The sequence below is a fragment of the Sceloporus undulatus genome, chromosome 1, assembly GCF_019175285.1.
Source record: "Sceloporus undulatus isolate JIND9_A2432 ecotype Alabama chromosome 1, SceUnd_v1.1, whole genome shotgun sequence".
Taxonomy (NCBI): Eukaryota; Metazoa; Chordata; class Lepidosauria; order Squamata; family Phrynosomatidae; genus Sceloporus; species Sceloporus undulatus.
The window spans coordinates 288092693-288118701 of NC_056522.1; the positions used below are offsets into that span (position 1 = coordinate 288092693).

The window sequence follows — 26009 nt, forward strand, 5'->3', positions numbered from 1 at the left end:
TGTTGCCAATTTGTACAATCCCGATTTATTATAGGTAATTGACTATATAATACTTTTAAAGTACTTGTCCCAGTGGATAGATTAACTTGAGACCATGTCTACAGAGGATCTCATTTGCACAAAGAAGGATATTCTTCCTCCACATTATTCTTTCTCTTGGTGTACTGCTCAGTCAATGCACAATTTACAGTGCTTGCATGTGTTACACGATGGGCTTGGGAGTATTTGGTGACTGGATGAATGAACTGATGGAACTTTCTGTCTCTTTTTGGATGTGCTCTGGCACTTTGAGTTGTTATGTACATCACTTAAATGGCACAAAATAAGAGCTTAAGAATGTGATCTTTATACAAAGACATAAATACACTTGCACAGGAAATCTTATAGAAGGAACATTTGGCTCTCCAAAGTTTTAAACTTTATTGTAGTTATGTGCCTTCAAACTTGACTCCAAATTATGTCAACCCTACCCTATCTTGGCAAGATTTATTCTCAGTGGGTTTCCCATTGCCTTTCTCTATAGCTGAGAGAAAATGTAACTTGTCCAAAGTCACCCTGTGGGCTTCTATGCCTGAGTGGGGATTTGAACCTGGCCTCCCTTAGTGCAGCACTCATACTACAACATCATACTGGGTCTCTCTTAAGTTTTTAACAACCCATAATCACTTATTATGCCTGGCTAGCCAAGGTGGGTGGGAAACAAAAACCTCTGGCTGGCCAAAGGTTCTCCCTCTCCATTGCAGTCAAACTAGTTCTTTTCATTCCTCCCACCCCCAAAAAAGTGTACTGAAAATACAGTGAAACTACTTTTGAGTTTATCTTTCCTTTGTGATGATGATGATGACATAGTATCTCCTTGAAACCATCCATATGATTTGCAGATGAAGAAAAAGTTTTCTAACTTTATATCAGCAAAGTTTCTTCTTCCACACACTGCCTTTCTTAGATTTACCACAAAAGCAAGACATGACTTTTAATGGAAAGAATGTCAGAAGGCACCAAAACCTGGTCCTAAATCTAAAGACAAGCCTGAAATAAACCAGGTTTTTCTTTTGCCAATTGGTTTAAAATGGAAAGTTGGAAATCCATAAATTAGGAGTGAAAGGTTCAAACAACTTCTCCAGCTAGGGGCAAACTCCTTTCCTATCAGTGGAAAAAGAAACTCTGTCTAAAGCTCTATTGAGTTTTGTATAAATAATTTATATAAATGTATATGTGTGCATACAGTTACAAATCAGATAAATGTATAAATCACTTTATATACTTTTTTTGGTATGGATGTATTTATATACATTTTGGGGGTATGAAAAGGTTGTGGCAAATTCCTCAACAGCACTCATGCCTAATGATTATATACTTCCAGTACATGGTGTCTTTCAGTTAATCTACAGTTATTTATTACTAAAATAAGTTTGTGTGTGTGTAAATATTCCTAATTGTGGAACAAATAATTTCTTTTAAGACTTCTTCAAGGGTCAGCAATTTCTAATGAAATTCTGCTAATATGTCAGTAGAGCCTGTTATTAAACTGTAGTGATAGTAAATAATCAGGAAGTACTAGTCAAGGAAAGAAATCATCCGTGACTTATTTGCCATGACTAACAAATCTTTGTTAGTGGATTAATTAACATGGATCCATTAGCTCTGCATGATTAGTTGTTACAAACATTTCTGTGTAGTCTGGGTGAACCCAGCTGTTAACCTCTGACTGGAGTAGGCCAATTGAATCATTTGGATTTACTTAAATGTTGAACCACCACTCAGTGGATCTGTCCTAGCTTGAGTTAAGCAACAGATCTCTGTCCACTACCTCCGTCTAAAGCAGTGTACTTCTCTAGACCATTTGCATGAAAGGGAATGTTATTGTGTTTATGCACTGCTTGTGGGCCTCCATAGGTTTCTGTTTGGCCATCAAAGGGACAGAATTAGGGATTAGATAGAAATTTAGTCTGATCCAGATGCATTCCCATAATGTTCTTTATGATGTCATTTGGCAGTTAATTGCTATTGGTTCTCTTATGCCAGGGGTAGGCAATCTTTTTGAGCCGGGAGCCGGGTTGCTGTCCCTCAGACAACTGGGGGGGCCGAAGCCAAAAAATAAATAATTAAATAATTTTTTAAAAAATTAAATATATAAATAAACCAGGACAAATGTAGGGCAAAATTTTCAAATGGAAGACACTTTTTTTTTAAAAAATGGAGGACACGCGAAAAAATTTGCTGATTTTTTAAAAAATGTTAATATAAATGCATGTTTCTGAGGCTTCTATAGACAATTGCCCCCCAAAGGCCCCGGCGGCAATCGGCGGCAGGACTGGGCTGGGGCCAGTCCCAAGGCCTCACCGGGCCGCATCCGGCCCGTGGGCCGCAGGTTGCCTACCCCTGTCTTATGCAATGGCTTTCTAAAGCAGTGGTTTTAAAATTATGCCTTTTCAGGTATTTTGGACTTCTGCTTGCAGAAACTTTGATCATTGGCCAAACTGGCTTGCATTTCTGGTAAAGACCCAAAATTGAGAACCACTGCTGTAAAGCAGGGCTGGGCAAAATGTGGTCTGTGGGCTGCCCCAGGGCTCTAAATACACTCTGGGCAACATGATGGGTATTTTCACCAAATTTGGATTGTCCCTGGACCACCAGGGATCAGGTACACACACACACACACACACACACACACACACACACACTGATATGCTCATCTATCTGTCTCTCTATGCCCAGATATGCTCCAAAATGCCCACTGGGGGCATGGGCGCATTTGCACCACATTTTGCTGCACCTTGGGCCAATTTAAGCCCAGGAGAGGCCTTTTTTTGAACCCCCAAATATGGCAAAAATGCCTTCATACTCTTAGAGACATTTGGGAGCATTTTTTTACTGTTTGTTTAATTGATTGATTGATTGATTGATTGTATGAGCAGGTGCAGCCCTCTAAGTTCTCCTAGGGGGGGGCTAAATGTGTCACTCTGGCCTTCCGTAGTTGCACACCCATGCTCTAAAGGATAAGAGGCCTGACCAATAGCTTCTTGAACTGTAATATTGTTGGTCTTTCTGGATCTTTCAGCAGCACCTAACACCGTTTACCATGATATCCTTCTAGATCATTTGGCTGATATGAGGTTTGAGGGTATTGCTTGCAATCTTTTCTTGCTGAACGTTCCCAGAAGGTGGTGTTGGGGGACTGTTATTCAGCCTTTTGCCCATTGGCCTGTGGTGTTCTAATTGTGTCAATACTGTCCCTTTTATTTTTCAGCATATACATGAAGCCACTGGGAGAAGTCATTTGGAATTTTGAGGATGGGTTTAATTAATATGCTGATGATATCTAGCTCTGTCTCTCTTTTTCAACGGATGCCAGGGAGGCCGTGGTAGTACTTAATATTGTCTGGAGGACTGGATGTGAATGAGTAGATGGAGGCTTAATCCAGACAAAACAGAAGTGTTGATTGTCAGTAGGAAAACCAACCTGGGATTGGAATCACAACCTATTCTGCAAGGGGCTACATTCCCTCTGAAAGATCAGGTCTATAGCTTAGGAGTGCTCTGGCATCCAGTATTCCTCCTGGAAAGCCAGGCTTATGCAGGAGTGCCTTTGCCCAACTTTGGCAGGTGTGCCGTTTCCTAGGGAAGATAGATGTGGCCACAGTAGTTCGTGTCTTAGTTACTTCCCAAGTAGATTACAGCACGCCCACACCAACTAAGGACTTTGCCATCCGTGGATCTGAGCTTCTGCAGATGGCAAGCCCTGGCTTTTTCAGTGGGCATGCGTACACATGGCTGTAGGTGCAGGCATGAATGCATTCCCATTGAAAAGAACGGGACTTAAGGTCCCACATTTTTTTGCTATTCGCAGAGGGGTCAGGAGGTCCCATAATGGAGCCTCTGTGGATAGGAAGTGACTACTGAAAAGCAATGGGTTCTATGTGGAGGTGCCTTAAAAAGTGTTCAGAAGCTGCAGCTAGCGCAAAATATAGCAGCCAGACTGGTGTCAGGTGTATATTTCAGAGACCATATAGCATTGGTCTTGCAAGAACTGTACTGGCTTCCAATTTGGTTGAGCTCAATTCAAGGTGCTGATGTTGACCTACAAACCCTAAATGACTTGGGTCCAAGATATCTGAAAGACTGCTTCCTCCCATATGAGCCTGCCAGAAATTAGAGATCTTCAGAAGAGGCCTTGTGTGTCTCAATGCCTTGTGAAGTTTGGTTGGTTGGTGCACCTAACAGGTTTTTTTTCCCTCCTATAGTAGCACCTCAACTGTGAAACTCCTTACCCAAGGAAATTTGGCTGGCCCTATCTCTTTTAAGCTCAGTCAAAACAGTGCTATTCCACATGGAATTCAGTGTCTGAAACTGCTGTTTTAACCATTTTAAAATTGGATTGTTTGCAGGAGTTTTTAAATATCATTTTAATGTGTTTTTAATCATTTTTTTTTAAATCTCTGTATTCTTTCAATTGTTTTTGGGCTGGGAGGTGATACAAAAATACTTTGTAAAATAATAATAATCTAGATGTCTCCTATAAGCTTTTTTTTTTTTTTTAGAAAGCAGTATTTAATTGCAAAAGGTCCCAGGACATTATTAAAAAAAATTAATCTCCGTTCCATGTCCCCTTCCTATCCATGTACCCTACTGTCTGTGATCCACAGTTTTGACTGCCCACAGATTGCAAAACCCCATATTATTCAACGGTGAGTGCATGTGCATACATATTACTACCAATGAATAATACAGGGTGCAACCATCCATGTTTTTTGCCATTCATGGATGGGGAGGCAGAACTGAACCCCTCTGGATAGGAAGGGCCCACTGTATTTGCAATTTGGAAGGGAGGATGTCTGCTATTTTGTAAATTCTAGCAAGAGTTAGTAGTGTTACTGATAGTTATCTTATGGTTAAATTGTTTGATGATGGATGGAGGACAATTATGTTCTTAAAACAAAGCAGTCAAACCTCATTTTGAAAGTTAAGTTATTTCCCACTTAATCTTATTTATTTTGAAGCCTCCCTCTTGATTGCCACTATCTGTTGTGATAGGGCTGGCTGGTTTTATTATCTAAGCAAAACCCATCAACTACCAAATGGGCAAATGTGGGGATTGACATTTTAGGGCCATTCAAATTCATTAGCATGTGTTTAGTGTGCTTGTTTAGGGTGTTTTCAGTAATTAAAAAAATAATTATAGAGTTGGATGAATAAATATCCTGGAGGATAATTTGTATGTGTGGAACAGCCAATGGCACATGCATTTGACTGCTAATCCCTACTTGCTCTCAGTACATTTGTTCTTTGCAAATCATGTGCTGACATGCACTCCATTTTTGTATCTGTTCACACACTATGGAAAGATAAATAAAGCAGGAATCTTTTGAAGGCTTCTTTTAGTAAACCACAGCAGCCTGAAATTCTGCATGGATGGTAATAGAAGTAAATCAGTTGCCTGAATTTACTACTACTATTTGGAGTGAACTTCTATCCATATTTATTTACCCAGATAGGTGTCCCATTGATTTCCCTGTGAATTACATATAATTACACATACTAGTTGGACCCAAGTTCAATGGGGCAGAGTGCCAGAAAAAGAGTAGCTAGGATATAATCCAGAAATGATGGGAAAGAGGCGACAGGAGAGAACCTGAAGATCCTAGCTAAATACAGTTACTATGAGCCATTAATGCAACACACTCAAAACAGAAAGTGCAGTGTGTCTTGAATTGACTAAGCATAGGATTTCCCATAAAAATAAAATACTAGTTAATTCTTGTTGTCATGGAGAGAAGGAACATTCTCCATCAAAATGCTAGGCACTTTTAGACTTCCTCTGTAATGTGGGATTTAGCTCATTTTCTGGAGCTGTTCGGTAGCATTTTTTAACAAAAATAAACCATTACAGTAGATAGTTATTTCTGACAGGGAGACACTTTGTATGGTGCAGTTTTCTCCTTGTGGCATGCTAATTTCATATGGTCTGTGTTGACAGAATCAATATTTTCAAATCCTCTGCCAGGGAACTGGCTTATCAGTAGTTATTTTATTTATTCATTTATTTGTTGGATTTCTATCCTTCTTTTTTTCTCAAAATGGAATTCAATATGTGATTTAGTGACTGATTCAAAAACCTAGGACTCTTTCACACAACCCAGATGTAGCACTATGGTCCCATGCTATCATCCTATGGAATCTTGGGATTTGCAGTTTAGGGTGGGGTATTTAGCATTCTGGATGGCCAGCATATAGTGTAGCAGTTTAAGTTAGCCATGGAATCCCACTGCATGCCCTTGAGCAAGTCAGTCTCTGTCAGCCACAGTTGAAAGCAATAGCAAACCTCCTTGGAGTAACAGTTGCCAATAAAACTCTACAATAAGATCACCATAAGTTGCAGTTGACTTTAGGGCAACCAACAACAACATGTTTGGAATTCTCAGCCAGAGAACTCCTCTGGTGCCTCACCAAACTGCAAAACCCAAGATTCCACAGGATGCAGTCATGGGAATAAAAGTGGAATCATAGTACTATAATTGCCTGGTATGAAGTGGCTTTTAAAGCCTTCCTTTTTACAGAGTTTCAGGGCAATTAAAATAAAGCAAAATGCCATTTGAAAAACAATACCAAAACAGTAATAATAAAACAGAAAAAAGCAGCACAAAGCCAGTAATGATGAGGAACAGAATAATAAGTTAAGAGCAGATACTAAAGGAATTCTTAAATGCCAGGCAAATGCAAAAGGAGCAGATCAGCAATGATTAAAATACTTATTACTGAAACAGGGGTTGCATAACCCTAGCAATCTCTCTCTGCAATGCATAGCTGAAGAAAAAGGATGTATGTATTCCTAGGTCAATCACTATATACATAATAACAGTGAAGACTCAAAAGCTCAGTAGGTATCCTACAAGATCTGCTCATATACCCTGGATTATAATTGACAAAATCACAATTTCTGTCACAAGTATTCAGGGATCCCTCAACAGATGGCTTGGTGAAGAAAATATAAGAACAAACTCATGTTGGTTGATGAGAATAAAACAAAACCAAATCTCACAGGTAAGCAATCCCTGTGTTAGGACCAACTACAATTTTTCAGATTTCAAAGCAATTTGGAGCAATTATTGAAGAAAACTAAGGAGGAGAGTGCCAAGGTAGGCTTAATGCTGAACATAAACACAGCAAAACAAAACAAAATAATGACCACAGAAGATTTACAAGAATATATCCTAGGCTATGTGAAAATTGAAATAGTTAATCTCAATTTCATTAAAGTTCCTATACCTTGGTTCAAATACTGATCAAAGTGGAGACAGAGTGGAGTCAAGAAGTCAGAAGAAAATTAGGAACGAGGTAGGCAGCTATGAAAGAACTGGACAAGATACAAAATGTAAAGACATATGTCTGAACCCTAAAGTGGAGACTGTCCAAGCCAAAGTGGATAGGAAGAAAATCAACTCATTTGACATGTGGTGCTGGAAGAGAATGCTGAGGATACTGTGGATGGCCAAGAAGACAAATGAATGGGTTCCAGAACAAATCAAGCTCGAACTCTGGAAGCCAAGTTGAATAAATCGATACTGTTGTACTTTGGCCACATCATGAGGAAAAACGAATCATTAGAAAAGACAATGATGCTAGAAAAGGTGGAAAGTAGTAGAAAGAGAGGAAAACCACATGCCAGATGGTTAGACTCAATCAAAGACAACACAGACCTGAACCTGCAGGACCAGAGCAGAGAGGCAGAGCACATGGAGTCTTGGAGATGTCTCATCCATGAGACTGGCATGAGTCAAAGTTGACTTGAGGGCAGTTGACAACAACAATTTCAGAGGTGCAGAAACTTTCCAAGTTCTCCAGTTGGTCCTAACAGTGTGCCTGACTATGAGTTTTGGTTTGTTTCTTGAAGGCTGAAAACTTTAAAATCACTTTGGTACAGGATTGTTGTAGGTAGGAGCTTTCTCCATACATCTCATGGTTGGCTAATCTTGCTAATCTGTTTTGCCCTCAGTGGAGTCTAGTGGCTTCAGTGTCAGTGATGTAGAAACTTGAATCCTTCTGTTTTCATCCAAAACTGAAAGAAGATTTTCCTTCAGTTGTTTGAAGGTAAGGTTCAGCACCTTGGGTAACTCCTAAAACTTGTTGCAGATTCCTTAGCCCACTGATATGGAACTGCTAGTCACCACTGTTTTCTGCCAGTGTATTGAGCTACTGAACTAGTGGTGGAAGTAGATGGGAATAGACAGGGTGCTATGCATTAGAATGTGCAAGTCCAGACCAGCATTGAATCCATGTTAAACCACTGACCTTAAAGGCTTAGGGAGTTCTGGTAAAACATCATTGTTCTTGACTAGCATGCAGCTTGCACTCATATCCCAAGCCTGGAGAATTTGTACACTTACATACTCTCTTTTGCAGCTTTTTGCAGCAGTGCACACCCATACTCAGTTGTTGAACATGAAAGGTAGTACAATTCTCCCTGCTTCCTTCTTTCTCTCACTCACTCTCACTCTCACACACACTCACACATACATGGCCATTGCACAAAATCATCTTAAGAAGCAGCAAGTGGAAGTAGAATCTTGTTTTATTAAGAACAGAAGAGTGCCATTTGAAGTACTAGGAGAAGCATATTTCTAACAGGACCACAGTATTAAAGAAAGATGTGGAATGGCCAGTGCCAGTGAGAAATAAGCATTTACTGAGCCAAAGAAGAGGTTATGCAACCTCAAATGTATTTAATTCTCCAAGGCAGTGGTTCCCAATCTTTTCTATGCTCCACACATTTGTTGGTTCTGATGTTGTTTGTGTTAGATGGGTTCAAAGTTCTGCTGAGGACCCACTGCTGCAGGGGAACCTTTTTCAACCCTCGGTGTTCAAACTGTGTCCTTCTTGGCACCATCTGGATTACACTGTACCTCAGGAGAGAATAGGGGATTGTACTGTGAAAACGGCTTTCAAATCAAATAACTTTACCAATTAATAACTTGATAACTTGACCATGATCATAAAGGAAAATCATGCTAAGTCTCATATTTTTAATCATGCAATCTATCATTCTTTTGAAAATCAGAATATTTGACAGTTATGGTCCCTTCTAGCAGTTTGGTCTTAACTGTTTCTGATGGCACAGTATCTTTGTGAAAGAAATATTGCTCCAACCTGATTTCAACTAATTACAAGAGAGCAAATGTTATTAATAGAAATTTGAAAACACATTAGGACCTGATTGTCCTGGCTATTTCCATTTTTAATTCAAGCAATATATACATGGATTTCTGGGCAGTTTATTGTTGGTATTGACAAATACATTGTTCCTTTTATCTCTGAATCTGAAACTTATACAATCATCATATCTGACAAAAGTTTAATCTTTTAGCCTCTAGGAGAATGGAATATAAAAGTAGACATGCTTCTGGAGAATCAGAACTTGGGAAAATAAATTTTTGGACTATAATACACAGGATACCTTTCAAGGGTGACCACTGGGAACTGAAATGCAAATTTAGAGCAACTTTTCCCAGATCTGCTTTTCAATTGTAGCTGAAATTTCCATGGTTACATGTGGGTTAACATATGCATGATAAGCACAGAAGAGAAACAGATGTTTCATGCATGAAGCTCCCCCTGTTGCTAGGACAAAGGTGTTAAGTAGACCTTCCATCCTGTACTCAAGGACTAGAATGCAAAATTTACTTTAGAAGCACCCAAGAGCTTGGCTATGCTCAGTGGAATATCTGACTTCTGTTTCCCTTTGAGCAACAGACTGCTATTCCATATCACCATCTGCTTTTGAAAGTACTTTTATTTTGCTACATAGGCTGGAGGGGTGAGGGGCTACTATTTGAGAAACAAAAGCCCAAAGCTTTCTTGGGAGAACAGATGAATTCATGTAGTTCTCTGGATCCCACGTAGGGTATACAGATGGTGTTCATGTATCATCGGCACTGTCAACTCTGGCAGCACCAAGTACTTGGTAGATGGGGTCAGTGTGTGAAGTGGGCACCAGCCTTAGATTTGCCTCTCAGCCTGGACTTGCTTCAAACTGCCTGACAGATGAATTAGTCTTGGTGTTTAAAGCTGATTTAAAAAAAGAAAACACGGAGAGGCACATCTGTATTAGGTTGCTCAGAACAAGGTCTATGGCTCTGGTGGGATATTTTAACTTTCTGTGTGTCCTTTTACTTTGTGACAGAAACGGTCTTCTTCCTATCAGTGCATACAAAATAGAACAGCTTGATTTTTTTTAAGAATCCCTAGGTACATAGTTACACTGTGGAATTCATTACCACAAAATGTGTTAATGACTGCTAACTTGAATAGCTATAAGGAGGGGGGTAGATAAATGCATGGGGGTTATAGCCAACAGTGGCTACTAGTCAAGAAGGTAACATATCTCTTCCAGTATCAAAGATAGTATTTTGGTGGTTGCTGGAGAACGTGAGAGGGGCAGTGGAGTTGCACTCAAGTCCTGCTGGTGGGTTTCCATGCGCAAATGTGTGAACATAATGCTCAACTAGATATGCCTTTGGTTTGATCCAACAACACGTTTTCTTGTCTTCTTACACTTCTCCCCTTTTAATGGTCTTCCACCATTGCTCAATTAAGATCTTTTTCTCAGGCAGATATTTGTTTGATTTTCCTTTCTTTCTTTCATTGGGCATTTTAGTTTGGTTACTGTTGCAATTTTCTATTAGAGTTCTCTTTATTGATTGCATAATGAAAATGTAAATTTCCTTAAGTGTTCCATATAAGAGGGTAAGTGTGGAATATAGATTCTGGATAATAGCCAGTCAGTCTAGTTGCCATTATTGAATCTTGCATGACCTCACATGCCAGCATCAAAATGGGCACTGTAAACAGACAGATGCCTTCTAATTTCCTTTGACCATCTTTATCATATTCCCTATCAGCTGTATGATGTGGCATGATGTATTAAGGGCTTTCTAGCAAATGGCTGTAACATATGTATTGTGCTTCTTATAAGCTAGTCTAAATTAGAGTAGACCCACCTTATATAGGTTACTCATGCCATTCAACATAATTCAGCCTAATTGAATTACTAGTCCCAACTACCAAGTGAAGACTGTGCATTGAAGGTAGCTTGGACTACCATTTGAGCGTAGCCTTTAAAATATAAAGCCTCTTTCACCATAAGCATGCCAAAATTTCTGGAATCCTTTTGAAAAGTTTGAATACCCATTTGTTGTTGTTGTCGGCTTTCAAAATTCTGATTTATAGTGACACTGTCATAGGGTTTTCTGAGCCATATTTATTCATTGGAGGTTTGCCATTGCATTCATCTAAGAGTCTAGCCAGGACCACCCTGTGGATTTCCATGGTTGAGTGGGGCTTTGAATCCTCATTTTTCCAGAGTTCTATTCCAACACTCAAACCACTACACCAGACTGGCTCACTACAGCCATATCTGTGCCCAAGGATATATTGAGAAATTGACATTAAACATGTTTGTATCCTTTTTTTTTAAGGAGTCTTTAACTTAAAGCATAGAAGAGCTAAGGTCTCTGGCTAGGAACTGAAATAAAAACAGTAAATACATTGACTTAGTGATAGTTCAAGCCAATCACATCTCTCCATTGTTATTTTCCACTACCATCTGCTTTGATGATTTAGGTAAAGGTATTCCCCCATTGACAAGGCTGTCAAGTTCATGTCCAACCATCTCTGTTACTAAGCTGAAGAGTCAGTGTTCTCAGAGACAACTCTGTGATCATGTGTGCAGCATGATTGCACAGAACGTGGTTTTCCTTCCCACCGGAGTGGTACCTGTTTATCTACTTGTATTTGCATGCTTTCGAATTGCTAGGTTGGCAAAAGCTGGGGCTAGTGATGGGAGCTCACCCAGTCATGTGGCACCCTGGCCTCTAACTGCCTGGTTTGTTTGATGATTTAGAAGTGTATTAATGCCATCACATGGAACAAGCCTGGCTGTTGAACTGCTTCAGCAGCTTCCCAGTGTTAATTCTCTGGCGTGAAAATGCAGTAAACAGAGAGCAAGATGGCAATCCAGGTGGTAGGTGGGTGGTGTACAGTGCTCAGGGGCCTGTGCAGCCAGGGAAGGAATTTACTGGTCTCCTTTTTTGCTGTTACTATCTTTCCACTTGTTTTCAAATCACCCAACAAAGAATCAGTACCATACAGTATCAGTTTTTTGTCACCTCTATATTGTATCAGTTTGGACAAGTTTTGTGAAAGGTTAAAATTGTCTTACTGAAGTTAAACAGCACATATATGAGGACTTAGAATAACTGCAGCAAAAAGTTCAGTCAATTATGATCTTCAAGGGCCAGGTAAACAAGTAATATTTATATGTTCCTGCCATAGTGATATATATGAATCGGAAGATTGACTGCTATCCAAGGGACATGTTGAAATTAGAGTATTGTCAACAGAGAATTCCTAACAGCAGAACATTTCCTCATATAAATGTCAAGGCCTCAGACTTGGGCAATTCCTGCGTTAGTACGAAAAGCTTCTTTGTTTTGCTTTCCTTTGACAAGTGTTAGGATTCCTCATTTCCCACAGATGATTATGAAGGATATGAAGTGAGTCTTTTTACATAGCACTGTGTTGGCAAACAGAAAAAATGTTTACTCCAGTATTTGCTACCAAGTATGAGGTACTTCCGACTCAACTTCAAAAGTACTGAAATGAGAGTTAGTTGCTTCTTCAGAGATGTTCAAATCACAAAAAAAGAGATTCCACCTAAACATTAGGAAGAACATTTTTCACTGAAAGAGCTGTTTGGTAGTATAATAGATTGCCTTGGAGATACTTTAAACTGAGGCCAGGTGGTGGTGCAGTGGTTAAATGCCAGTACTTCAACAACTCACTCCAAAATCATAAGGTTGCAAGTTCAATACCAGCCAAGGGCTCAGGCTTGATTCCTTCTGAGGTCACTAAAATGAATATCCAGCTTGTTGGGGCCAATTAGCTTACAGTTGTAAACCGCTTAGAGACTGCTTAGGTGGTATACAAATGAAGCTGTTATTGCTTTCAGGAGTGCTTTAGTTGTATAGTCTGGCATGGCAGAGAGTTGGGCTAAACGGCCTTTGTGGTCCCTTCCAGCTCTAAGATTCTTTGATTTAATAATTCTATGAATCCTAGAATTTGTAGTTTAGAGGGGCACAAACAGAGAATTCTAAATAAGACCCAGGATTCCATAGGACAGATCTGCGCACCGCCCCGGGAGTGCCGCCCACGGACTGGGGAGCACCGCAGCGGGACTCCAGGTGACTCTTTAGGCACTTTCTGGCTTTGGCGTTTTGCGGCCAGTTTAGTGCGTGGGGCCTTTAAGGACCATCTGGGGGGAAGCTAGGGAGGAGCCCGCCAGGTGAGAGCGGCGGGTATAAAGCCGGGCAACCGTCCCCTCCCTGACACGCCCCCTCCTGCCTCCACGCCGGACCACCTCCGTCGCTGCCGCTGCCAGGACTGCGCCTTCTGCCGGGCGGCCTCCTCCCGGGGTGTCGGAGGTGCGCATCTGCGCACCGCCCCGGGAGTGCCGCCCACGGACTGGGGAGCACCGCTGCTGCTGAACTGCGCAGTTGCGCAGGTTTTATTGGTGCGGGAGGCTTCGGTTTAGCCTGGGAGCAGAGGATGCCTGTAGTGGCTAACCTCTGCTCCTCTAGTAGCCATAGAGGGGTGGGGGGAGGATAGGGATGCGGGGGATGCCTGGGCCGGGGATAACATCTTGGTGGACGGAGCTCCAATTGAGGTTGTGTGGGGCAGGGGGAGGTATGGTGGTGGGAGAAGGGACTTCCGTTCCAGGGGAAGGCGTGATCGATGCATCATATCTATCTCGCCTTCCTGTCCCCCTCCCAACCTGAAGGACCTGAGGGTCTCTCGAACCGTGCCACAAACCCTGTCGCTGCTCCTATGCAATGCCAGGTCACTTAATAACAAGACCCACATCCTCCAGGATCTGCTGGAGGACTCTAAGTGCGACCTGGCTTGCATTACCGAGACCTGGCTGGGGCCTGAAGGGGATGCCGTGTGGGCTCAGGCCCTGCCTGCTGGGTACTCGGTGAAGGACCAGCGCAGGTTAGGTGGGCGGGGGGTGTGTGGCCTTGGTACATAGGAACACCGTGTCCCTCACTAGGAACCACATCTGACAGACCTCCTATACCGAGTGTATTTACCTGACCCTAAAGGCTAGGGACAGTCTAGGGATTCTGTTAGTGTATCGGCCACCCCGTGCATTAGCGGACTCCCTTAACGAGCTGACACAGCTGGTCGCTGAGCTGATGTTGGAGACGCCCAGGCTTCTTGTCCTGGGCGACTTCAACATCTCCCTCACGGCCAGCTATGTTCCATCCGGTGCAGCTCGGGAATTCATGGAGACCATGGCGGCCATGGGCCTGTCCCAGCTGATACAGGGTCCTACGCATTGTGCGGGTAATACTCTCGATTTGGTCTTCTGTTCGGATGCGGAAAATCCGTGGGCGGAAATAGCAAATGTTTCCCCCCTGTCATGGACGGATCATTTCCTGGTAGAGGTGAAAATCAAGGCTTCTACCCAGATCCCCCCCGGGGGTGGTGGACCTGTTAGGATGGTCCACCCTCGAAGGCTGATGGAACCTGAGAGGTTCCAAGAAGCCTTAGAGGGGCTCACGGTTGGAACTGACGGTGACTCTGTTGATGCCCTCACCGGTATTTGGAATACCGGTCTTTCTAGGGCTATACACAGGATCGCTCCCAAGCGCCCTCTCAGGCCCGCTTCCAAACGTAAGCCCTGGTATACGGAAGATCTCCGGGCGAGGAAGCGGGTTCTGCGACGGCTAGAGTACCGTTGGCGGAAACACCTTCGCTTAGACGACAAGACTCTCCTAGACCAACTATTAAAGGACTACGGAGAGGCAATACGAGCAACAAAGAATTCGTTCTATGGTGCTCGTATTGCGTCCGCTGAGTCGCGTCCGGCAGAGTTGTTCAGGGTGGTCAGGGAGCTAACTCAGCTCCCTCCCGCCCTGAACCAGATCCTTGAACCTTCTAAGGCCTGCTGCGACTTATTTAACGACTTTTTCGCGGATAATACTTCTCGTATAAGCGAAGGTCTGAACGCTGACATTATAGCAGAACCTAGGGTAGAAGTGTCCAGAGCCTCCGTGGACTATGTTAAACTGGATCAATTTGAGTTGGTGAGTACCGAGGATGTGGACAAGATCCTCGGAAGTGTTCGGAAAACGACCTGCTCTTTTGATCCCTGTCCCTCGTGGTTAGTGGCCCAGGGGGGACCGGCGGTAGCATTATTGTTACGCCGGATAATTAATACATCTTTGAGGGATGGGCTATTTCCATCGGATCTTAAATTGGCCATAGTAAATCCGATCCTAAAAAAGCCCTCTCTCGACCCCCTGGTACATAATAATTATCGGCCTGTTTCGCTGCTGCCATTTTTGGGAAAGGTGATCGAGAGGGCGGTTGCGATCCAGCTTCAGGCGGTCTTGGATGAAACGGATTATCTGGACCCATTTCAAACTGGCTTCCGGGCGGGTTACGGGGTTGAGACGGCCATGGTCGCCTTGGTCGATGATCTCCGTCTGAGCATCGACAGGGGAAGCGTGTCCCTGTTGGTGCTCTTGGACATCTCAGCGGCTTTCGATACCATAGACCATGGTATTCTTCTGGGACGCCTGGCAGAGGTGGGAATCGGGGGCACTGCGCTCCAGTGGTTCCGGTCCTACCTCTCTGGGAGGTCCCAGATGGTGCAGCTGGGAGACGTGTGCTCCGACGAGAGGCCCCTTAAAACTGGGGTCCCTCAAGGAGCCATTCTGTCTCCCATGCTATTTAACATTTACATGAAACCGCTGGGAGAGATCATCCGGAGACATGGGGCGCGGGGTTATCAGTACGCTGATGACACCCAAATCATTTTCTCTATGTCTCCGACTGATGCAGTGACTGGGGATGGTGTCTCTCCTCTCGTCGCCTGTCTGGAGTCAGTAATGGGCTGGATGAGGGAAAACCGACTCAAATTGAATCCAGAGAAAACGGAGGTACTAGTGATAGGTTCTCCTGGTCCAGGAATGGCGGTGATTCCACCTGTCCTGAACGGGGTCACGCTCCCTGTGAAGGACTCCGTGCGCAGTCTGGGGGTGCTTCTTGACTCGTCGCTTCACCTGACTGCTCAGGTGAATGCGACGGTCAAGAGCACCTGTTATCAGCTTCGGCTGATTCGCCAGCTGCGCCCATACCTGGCCCAGAGGGACCTAGAAACTGTTGTACATGCTCTGGTAACTTCGAGACTGGATTTCTGCAATGTACTCTACATGGGGCAACCCTTATACCAAACTTGGAAGCTACAAATGGTGCAGAATATGGCAGCCCGGCTGGTCACTGGTGCTCCCAGGACCAGCCACATAACACCGGTTTTAAAAGATCTCCATTGGCTGCCCATTCGCTTCCGAGCTCAATATAAGGTGTTGGTTATTACCTATAAAGCCCTAAATGGCTTGGGCCCAGGATACCTAAAGGACCGCCTCTCCCCGTACATTCCGCCTCGCACCCTCAGAACATCTGGGCAGCAATTACTGAAGGTGCCTGGGGCTAGGTTAACCTCCACCGTGCGGAGGACATTTTCCACGGCTGCCCCTGCCCTTTGGAATACGCTGCCCATTGAACTCCGCTCATCTACCACCCTGGCCCAATTCAGGAAGGATTTAAAAACCTTCCTGTTTCAACAGGCATTCCCCGATTAAATATCCTGTGGGCCTCCCTCCTCTTTCCGTGGCCAAGAGGTTGGGCTATGGGGCTTTTTGTTATTTTAGCTGTTTTTGATGTATTTGTGCTTTTAAATTTTCTGTTTTATTGTGGATTGTGTCTGTTTTTAACTACTATGTAAGCCGCCCTGATCCTTGGAAGGGCGGGGTATAAATAAAAATTTTATTTATTTATTTATTATTAAAGTGTCAGGGAATTGCTATAATATTATAATGTGAAAAAGCTTAAGATCCATTTTGAGGTTGTGGAACTCCCTTCCTATAGAGAATAGATTCTCTGTTGTCCTTACCACCAGCCACAAAGATGTTTGTATTCTCATTGACGTAAAACAATTCACTGGGTGTGAAAAAAGGTTTTTAATCTTCGTGATGTTTTTTTGTTTTGTTTGTTTTTAGTTGTTGCATTTTTAAATTGTTTCAATTCAACTATATTTTAATATTACAACATGTTTAATTGTTTTTAAGATATAGACAGATCTTGTAACACCTTTGACACTAAGAAAGAAGCTGATACTATAAGCTTTTGTAGACTTAAGTCTCCTTCATCTATGCTTTTTAAAAATGTTACCCTTTTGTGTATTTCCAGCCATATGTTTATTTTTTAAACCGTTTCTGTTTTTCATTTTATTGTGTTTCATCTCTGGGAGAAAGGAGGATATAAATCAAATAAATAAGCAAATAAATGTGTATTTCTCCCAATACTGGATGACCGATTCCCATCAGTCCTAGCCAGCACAGCGGTGGTAGCGGTGGCTGCTGGTTTTCATGTCAGTGGGATAGTCAGTGTGTTTTGGGTTCCAATGTGAAGTTTAAAGGAATTATTTAAGGGTCTGAACCCTATCTCACCAAATGGATTTACCATCTTAGATAACCATTGACAATTTGAAGTAAAAACTAGAGTGGATCAAACACCCTACTAACATGGAAGTCACCAGTTGCTATTGGCCAGTGATGATAAATGATGGAAGTTACGGTCCAGCCACTTTTTAAGAGTTACATAGGCCCAGTACAGACTACCACTTTGTGGTTGCCTGGGGCCGAAATTAGGGCTGGGGAGCACGGAGAGTCCGCATGCCCCACACTCTCCCTGCACCATTTTGGGTGTGCGTGCATATAGATGGTGCGTGTGCTGATGACGTGCCTCATGAGCCACCTCTAAATGACAGAGCACAAGACATCACCACACCGCTCCAGGGTGCTAATGGTGCCTTGGCAGTGGTGCAGAAAGGAGCTGCATTTCGCAGCTCCTTTTTGGGGTGGATCATTGCCCAGCCCGTGAAGTTGCCACAGCACCAATCCTCTGGCCACCCCTTTCTTCTCATCGGTTCAGCACCACAGTCTCCACCCTGGGCTATATGACTCTCTACATTTGAATATAAAACACTTTTTCAGATTTGGAATAATTTCCTTTTATATGCTCAGAAGCAATGAATTTGACCCTGTATTTTCTGATCTCGTAAGACTAACACTCTATTAAGACTTAGGCTCAGAGTTGGGATATAAGGTACATTTCTTGTATTTCCTGAGTCCAGTGATAATTTCCCTACAATGGGAGGGGAAAAAATCTTTCCCCAAATGGTGCCAACGTGTTGACAACCAGGGCCCCTTTTACATTATACAGTTATCATGACATGATTCCACTTTAATTGCCATGACAACATCCTATGGATTTGTAGTTTAGGGATGGGTATTTGAATTCTCATCTAGAGAGCTTTGGTGCCTTAAAGCTACAAACCTCAAGGCCACATAGTATGCAACCATAGCAGGGATACAGCTGTGGAAGGGGGACAAAATGAGAGCATTGCTTACCAGATCCTACCTCCCCAAGTGAAATTTTTCTTCACTCCTCAATTTTTACCATTGCAGTAATTTAAAACTTCAGTTGAGTATTTAGAACCTTATTGCAAGAGAAAACAAAGCTGAAACAAAGCCAGAGAGTAGTGTTTTTCTCCATGCCTTACCACATGGTGTCATAGTGCTAACGTTCTCTTCCCATGGGAGATGGCCATCAAAGCAAGTCTTTTGTTGAATGAATTTTCCCACCTAGTTAAAAGACTCACTTTGATGATCATTTTCCACAGGAAGAGCTTTTAAGTGCTACAATGTCATGCAGTAAGGCACAGAGAAAGCTGCGACTCTCTAGCTCCATTTCTGGCTGATTGATGTTTTTTTTTAAAAAAAAAAAACATGCACACATACATCCCTGTAAAGGGCCAGTGGCAGAAATCTTTATATGGCACATGACTGATTCACTGACTACCCTCGTGTGACAATGTTTCAAAAGTTATATATTGTTGGTCTAGTTCTGTGTGGATTTTGCAAGAATAACTTACTTGGAAGAACTAAAGTATCCACTCTAGGTGCACCAAATCTCTTGTTGTCAACTACTTCCACTTATGCAAAACATCTCAGTCCTATAACTCAGTTGACTCCATAATTTCCAAATGTGTTTGGGCAAGGGATTAGCCTCAGATACAGCAGAGTTTCAGTTTGTTTGTTTTTTAAAATTAAATGTATTATAGTTGCTATAGTCCCAATCACCATGCTGAGATCTTTCTGTGAAAGACAACCAACTTCCTGAAATTTGTCAAGTTACTGCAGGCATACCACAGATGCTTAGTAACCTTTCCAAACATGCTGTTACATTTGTCATGCAAATAGGGCATAATTAATTATCATGCCTAAAGTGTGACATTTACTGCACAAAGGCCTTGAGACTTCCCGGCCAACATTTTAAAAAATTTGTTCTGAGCAGGGTGGTCCAATCGTTGGCATCTGCTGTAGCTAGCGCTCTAAATGAATGCCTTAGTGGTGACATAAAAGATAAAACTGGGAAACTGCATAATCACTGCTGCACATGGTTTTACATGTATTACCCCCTAAGAACGCATAGTTCCAGAGGCCAAAAGGACTACTGTTCTCTGTGTAACAGCCTGCTTCACATCAACTACAGCTGATCTAAAATCCCATTGGCGTGAATTCTGTTGCTTCACTGGGATGTCTGAATATTAACTGATGTCAATTATATCTGTCAGGGCCAGTTCTATCATTAAGCAGAGTGAGGCAGCTATGATGTCTGTGGCACTTTTTATCTCGTAGAGTTACCAGGGATCAGCTAGGATGTAACAGCCTAAATCCTGTTGATGCACTGAATAGGTGCATTGAATCAGTGGGATTTATTTACATGTTGACTGACCTTTAAACAAGTGATTCAACTCTACTCTGATAACCAATAGATGCCGGATATTTGGTGGCTGAGGCAAAGGACAAGGTGTCCTTCCCATTCCATGAAAAAAGCTGACCAAACTGATAGCTGACAAATCAGGTAGCTGATGCTGGGGATTGTTGAGATATACAGCTGTGTGTGCTTCATAGCTTTAGTCCATGGAACGGGAGAATGTGCCATCTCGTCATTTACCTCAGGAACAAAAATGTTTTGGGCCAGTTTGGGCCTGTTACTTGCATGAAGTTAAAGGTTCTGTAGAATCCATGCATAATTTTGTCTAACTGTTATAAAAAGGAATACTTGTTTTAATTACTTGTTTTGTACCTTGTTATTTTTTAAAAAACTGAATTGTTTTAAATTTATTCTCTTTCTCTTTCTCTTTCAAACAGTTCCACCAAGTGAAAAGAGTGATGACCATCCTTTTCCTTACTATGGTTATTTCATACTTCAGTTGCATGAAAGCTGCCCCAATGAAAGAAGTTAGCCTCAGAGGACAAGGCAGCTTGGCTTATCCCAGTCTTCGGACACAGGGAAATTTGGAGGACCTAGGTGGGCCCAATGATGCCACAAGAGGATTGACATCTTTGGCAGACACTTTTGAACATGTCATAGAGGAACTCCTGGATGAGCAGCAGGCCATCCAGCCCAGCAAGGAAAACAAGGATGCAGACTTGTACTCGTCTCGGGTTATGCTAAGCAGTCAAGTGCCTTTGGAGCCTCCACTGCTCTTTCTGCTTGAGGAGTATAAAAATTACTTGGATGCTGCAAACATGTCCATGAGGGTCCGGCGCCACTCTGATCCTGCTCGCCGTGGAGAGCTGAGTGTGTGTGACAGTACTAGTGAGTGGGTAACAGCGGCCGAGAAAAAGACTGCGGTGGACATGTCAGGGGCAACGGTTACCGTCCTGGAAAAAGTACCAGTACCCAAAGGCCAACTGAAGCAATATTTTTATGAGACCAAATGCAACTCAAAGGGATATACGAAAGAGGGCTGCAGAGGCATAGACAAGAGGTACTGGAATTCCCAGTGCCGAACTACCCAGTCTTATGTGCGAGCTCTCACCATGGATAACAAAAAAAGAGTTGGATGGCGATTTATAAGAATAGACACTTCCTGTGTGTGTACACTGACCATAAAAAGGGGAAGATAGTGGGTTCATGCTGTATAGATTATATTGAGACAAAAAATTATCTATTTGTATATATACATAACAGGGTAAATTATTCAGTAAGAAAGAAAATAATTTTATGGACTGCATGTATAAATGAGGTTTATACAGTACAGTGGTTCCACAATCTATTTATTGAACATATCCATGACCTAGAGGGGAACAAAAGGAGAAAAACAAAGTATCCATTTGCGCACAACTTTGAGAAAAAACAAATTTGCATTACATTCCTCTAACATTGTGGTTTGTTGCCGTTGCCAAGAATTGAAAACGTTTAAAAAATTAAAAAATAAAATTGCATGCTGCTTAAATTGTGAATTGATGATAAACTGTCCTCTTTCAGAAAAAAAATTGAACCAAAACATTCCGTTTACATTTTAGACAGTAAGTATCTTTATTCCTGTTAGTATTATATCTGTTTACTGCTTTAAAATTCTTCTGGTAGCGTTGGAATTAAAACAATGTCAAGGTGCTGTTGTCATAGTTTTAATGTTGATTTCTAATTTTAATTTTGAAATTCCCACATGGTTTTAAAAGAGGGGGAAACTCCCTGTCATCACCGTATATGTTCTGGATAAAACGAATTTGGGGTTTTTTTTGTATGTTGTGAAGGTGTTTGCAATATCAAATCAGACTACTGAAAAAAATAAAATAAAAAAAGAGGCAACTGAAAAAAAAGACAGTGTTGATGTTCCTCCCAGTGCTCTTTCCTAGTCTGCAAGCAGCACTTCCATGTTTGTCCATGCAATTCTATGATTATTGCTTGAAAAGCCTTGCATTTTGTTTGTTACATGTTTGGTTGTAAATGGGTTTTCCCCACTTCACCCCTTCCTCTTTTGGGGAGGAAACAAATCTCAGTGTCTTCAGGTATGTTTTCCATTCTCCTAGAGTATTGAGATCAAAGGCAGGTGCAAGGGAGATCCACACATACAGGTGATATGCACTCATTGAATTTGGTACCAGGTTGCATTGAGCTTTGACAGGCACACCTCTTGACCAGGACAGAGAATCGCATCCCCATACAGGGCCAGTGGCCATGCAACTAGAATTGGAACAGGAACAAATAGGGTTTGTATGGGTAGAGTTTGTTGGGAAAACTGCAGTAAATCTCACAATAGAAGGGAATCACACCAAGACTGGATGCCATTTAAGGAAATATGTTGGGGGTGCCACAAAATTGTAACATGTATCCATCCTATTCCTACAGGGTCTACAATCGATTGGGTTGTGAAGGTATCAAATTCTATTGAATACAACCCTGCAAAGACTCAGTGAATTAGGAAAGCCTTTCTTGGTGAATATAGATATGGTGTGCCACCTGATGTGCTTATTGTAAAATGAATGTCTAGTATGCCCTAGTTCTCAAAACTCCTGCTACTTTCTGTACTTGAGATATGAAAGACTCCAGGCCTGAAGGAGTGGCTCTGGAATCAGGTAGGCAGAGCCTTCTACCTCAAAACCCAACTACCTGTTGCATCTAAATATGCCGGTAAAGGTCTATGTCTTTTGGAGGGGTAGCACACAATAGCCTTAACTCCTACAGGAAACATAATCCTGTAGAACCAGAGCTTTTGTTTAAAAGTAAATTCTAAGATGCAATCCTGGCATCAGTAGTATGCACTTTAATTAAAGCTGACTTATTGGGATGCATATGTCAGTTACTGAGCGCAGGAATGGAGATTTAGATTATGGGTAATTATTGGCTAATCCAGCATAGTCTGCAGCACAAATAGATAGTGACAACACAGAGTCACAGCACAGCAAGAAATCAGCTTGATTGCAGATGAAGTACTTCTTATTAAAATACAATCTTCCAGAGGTTTTTGTACTGCAGCTCCCGGCAGCCCTGGGAGTCAGTGGGTAAAGAGATGCTGGGAGTTACAGTCCAACAACCTCTGAAGGACCACATGATTCCCATCCTTGTAAAGATATTCCTCACCCTTGTAAAGGTATGTATGACAGTGCACACAATGCCATTTTGCAAGGGGTATCCACATGCATATTTTACAAGAAAGATGCATGCTTTCCTGGCTTCTAAACTTTTTCTAGAAAGAGAATTTTGGTTTGCTGTAGAATGTAGTTTGTACAAATAGTAGTTAAGGTCCATCTGTATCTGGACTGTACCACTTCAGACTGCAGGTAGAATGTTGTTTTCCTTCTCCATTGACATTCTACCTAGAAATTTAATATGTCAGAGAGAAGACCAGGCTGGTTTCCAATGAATCATCTAAAACAGTACTTCTCAACCTTTGGCCATCTAGGTTTCTGGACTTCAAACTCCCAGATGCCCCAGCAGTATGGCTACTGATCAAGGATGGTGGGACCTGAGGTCCAAAACATCTGGAACTCCAATTTGAGAACCACTGGTTTAAAGCAGTACAACCCAAAGACTGGGTTACTATTTCATCAGCTAGGGGGTAAAATTTAGAGACATAGCTATGTTAGTCTGGAATATTAGTATTCAAAAGGATCTTGTAGCACCTTTGAAACTAACTAAGGCCTGTTACAGACTGCCAAAATAAAGCTGCTTCGGATCTCTTTGGGGGTATGCTATTTAAATGATGCATGGGTCCTAAGAGTCCGGAGGTCGCGCCAAAGCCACACTCCATTCCTAAGCACTAGAGTGCAGCTTTGGTGCAGCTTCTGGATTCTCAGGATGCATGCATCATTTAAACAGCATATCTCCAAAGAGACCCGAAGCAGCTTTATTTTGGCAGTCTGTAACAGGCCTAAATGAATTAAGTTGTAGCATAAGCTTTCACAGACTTGGTCTACTTCCCCAGATGCAGAAATAGGCCAAGTCTATGAAAGCTTATGCTACAACTTCTTTCACTCAGGGCCAAAGCACATGGCCCAGAAGCAGTGGCCAGACGCTGCACCAGCTATGATTGGGCCAGGACCGTGCCGACCGCACAGGCCACTCCTGAAATGGGCTGTCATTACAGTCCCAAAGCGGTCACTAGCAAGGGCAGATTGTATCTGCTCCTTTTTAGACTGTCATTTTCCTACTTTGTGCAGCCTCGGAGAAGCTTCTGGCCATTCTGGGGGCATGCTTCATGTAAACGCCAAATGCCTACAGTGTCTGAAAGCTGCCTGATTTGGCCCATGCATTTCGGGCCTTCGTTACTCTGAAAGGTGCTACAAGTTCCCTTTACATACTGAGATGTCATCTAGTATTTCTGTGAACAAACTATTAACAAAAATACAAAACTTCTTAGATGACATTTGAGCATTTTAAAGACTTGTAATTTTTAAACCCAGCTATCCAAATATATGATAATAATTCACCTATTGGGATTATTAAATTAGCAATGAAAAATAGTCTACTTACTTCCATTAATACCCACTTTTGCATGATTGGCAAAAATAAAATCTGGCCATAAACAAAAACTGGGAACATTTTTAAAAAAGCATAAAAACTCAAATTTTATGATTGACTTCAAATATTTGAAGAGCAAGGTTGGTTCTGGTTTGTTTTAAAATGTGTATACTATCCTTGGACATGTGTTCACTGTTAAAATACAGTTACTAAATTGATCAATGAGAGTATGCAGATAGATACCATTCCATTAATCAAATCTGTCTGCCCATGTCAGGCAAATAAATCATTCCCCTAAAGGAAACAGATGTTGATATTGTCCATTATAAATAGAAGACACAACTGGCTGAATCATCTTTTCAGTCTGATGATGATAGTTCCTTACTTTAACTTTAGCCTGCATCCCAGTATATCTTTACCAGAACATTCAAACTGACATTTAGTATTATCTTAATTTTTAAACAGATTAAAAATATATATCAAAATTGTATTAATCCAGATAATTGGAATGAAAAAGATTTTGTATGATGATGTTGCAAACATTAAGATGTTTTTGTTTGCACATTTGAAAGTGGAAATGGAGGTCAAGCACTGCAAGTCCTCCAACATTTCTTATGCAATGATAAAAGATTATGGTCCTGATTCCCTTCAAAGCTGTAGCCTATTCCCCTGTTTTGTAGGCTGGCATTGCCTTCAAGTTGCCCATGAATGTCACAGGGATTTTTTGGGCAAGAGATACCAATACTCAGAGATGTTTTATAATGCCCCCCTCTGTATAGAGCCTAACAGCACCTGGTATTTTCTGGTGGTCTCCCTTCCCAGTATTAATCAGGCCCAACCCTACTTAGGTTCCTAGATCATTACTTGTAGGGTTATTAGAGTGAAAACAAGTAAGCTCCTGTAACTCGAATGTTTGTGTAGAAGAGAGAATGTCAGAAGGAGTTACCGTACTTGCCACCTGGTTGCATGAGAAGTAATACCTGTTGAAATTCCCTCTTCTACACAAACACTAAAAGTACAGGAGCATGCTCCACTTTTTATTTTGACAACCCTAAACAGGCACATTCCCAAAGCACTTAGGTTAATATCAAAGATATGCCTTCTGGCCCTAACATAGACGTAACTGGGTCACTCAGTGGAAATTAAAGTTGGCCACCTAAATTTCCACTAATATATTGCACAAGTCCATTATTTAACGTCTTGGAGTCAGCACTTGAGATGAAGGGGAAGTCTGAAAATAAAATGACTAATTTATCTTATTATTATATACCATTCTAATTTGGTATGTACAAGATTCCTGGAATACAGGTATAATCCTCCTTCTGGATTAATAGTACTGCTGTTTCTAGTAAATAAAGGAAGTTAGTTTGGTAAAATACAATGCATAACTTCCAGCAATTAGAAATATTTTTGTGTCATTTGATATTTAATGGGTTTGAAAAAATTCCTCTCTAATGGGCAAAAACTGTTATGTTTAGATACCTTGAAATCAGTGGCATCATGGCTAACATAGATCTCATGGATTTCCTTGGCTCTTTCATTAGTATGTCTAAATCAAGAAACAAATTAGTTAT

At 41.8% G+C, this 26009-nt stretch overlaps 1 protein-coding gene across 7 annotated transcripts in view; it reads left to right on the forward strand.

The window, feature by feature from the left end:
* Positions 1-21794, forward strand: part of BDNF (brain derived neurotrophic factor) — a 62098-nt gene extending 40304 nt beyond the window's left edge. For 4 of the 7 annotated variants that reach the window (XM_042479020.1, XM_042479281.1, XM_042478929.1 and 1 more), the window contains exon 2: positions 20337-21794. In XM_042479020.1, coding sequence (XP_042334954.1) covers positions 20358-21098 — 741 coding nt within the window. In that variant the 5' untranslated portion in view covers positions 20337-20357 and the 3' untranslated portion in view covers positions 21099-21794. Of the gene's footprint in view, positions 1-2908; positions 4689-7993; positions 8089-20054; positions 20197-20333 lie in introns of those variants that run through there. The other 3 variants (XM_042479107.1, XM_042478853.1, XM_042479194.1) reach the window with 3 other exon arrangements.
* The last annotated feature ends 4215 nt before the right edge of the window (positions 21795-26009 follow it).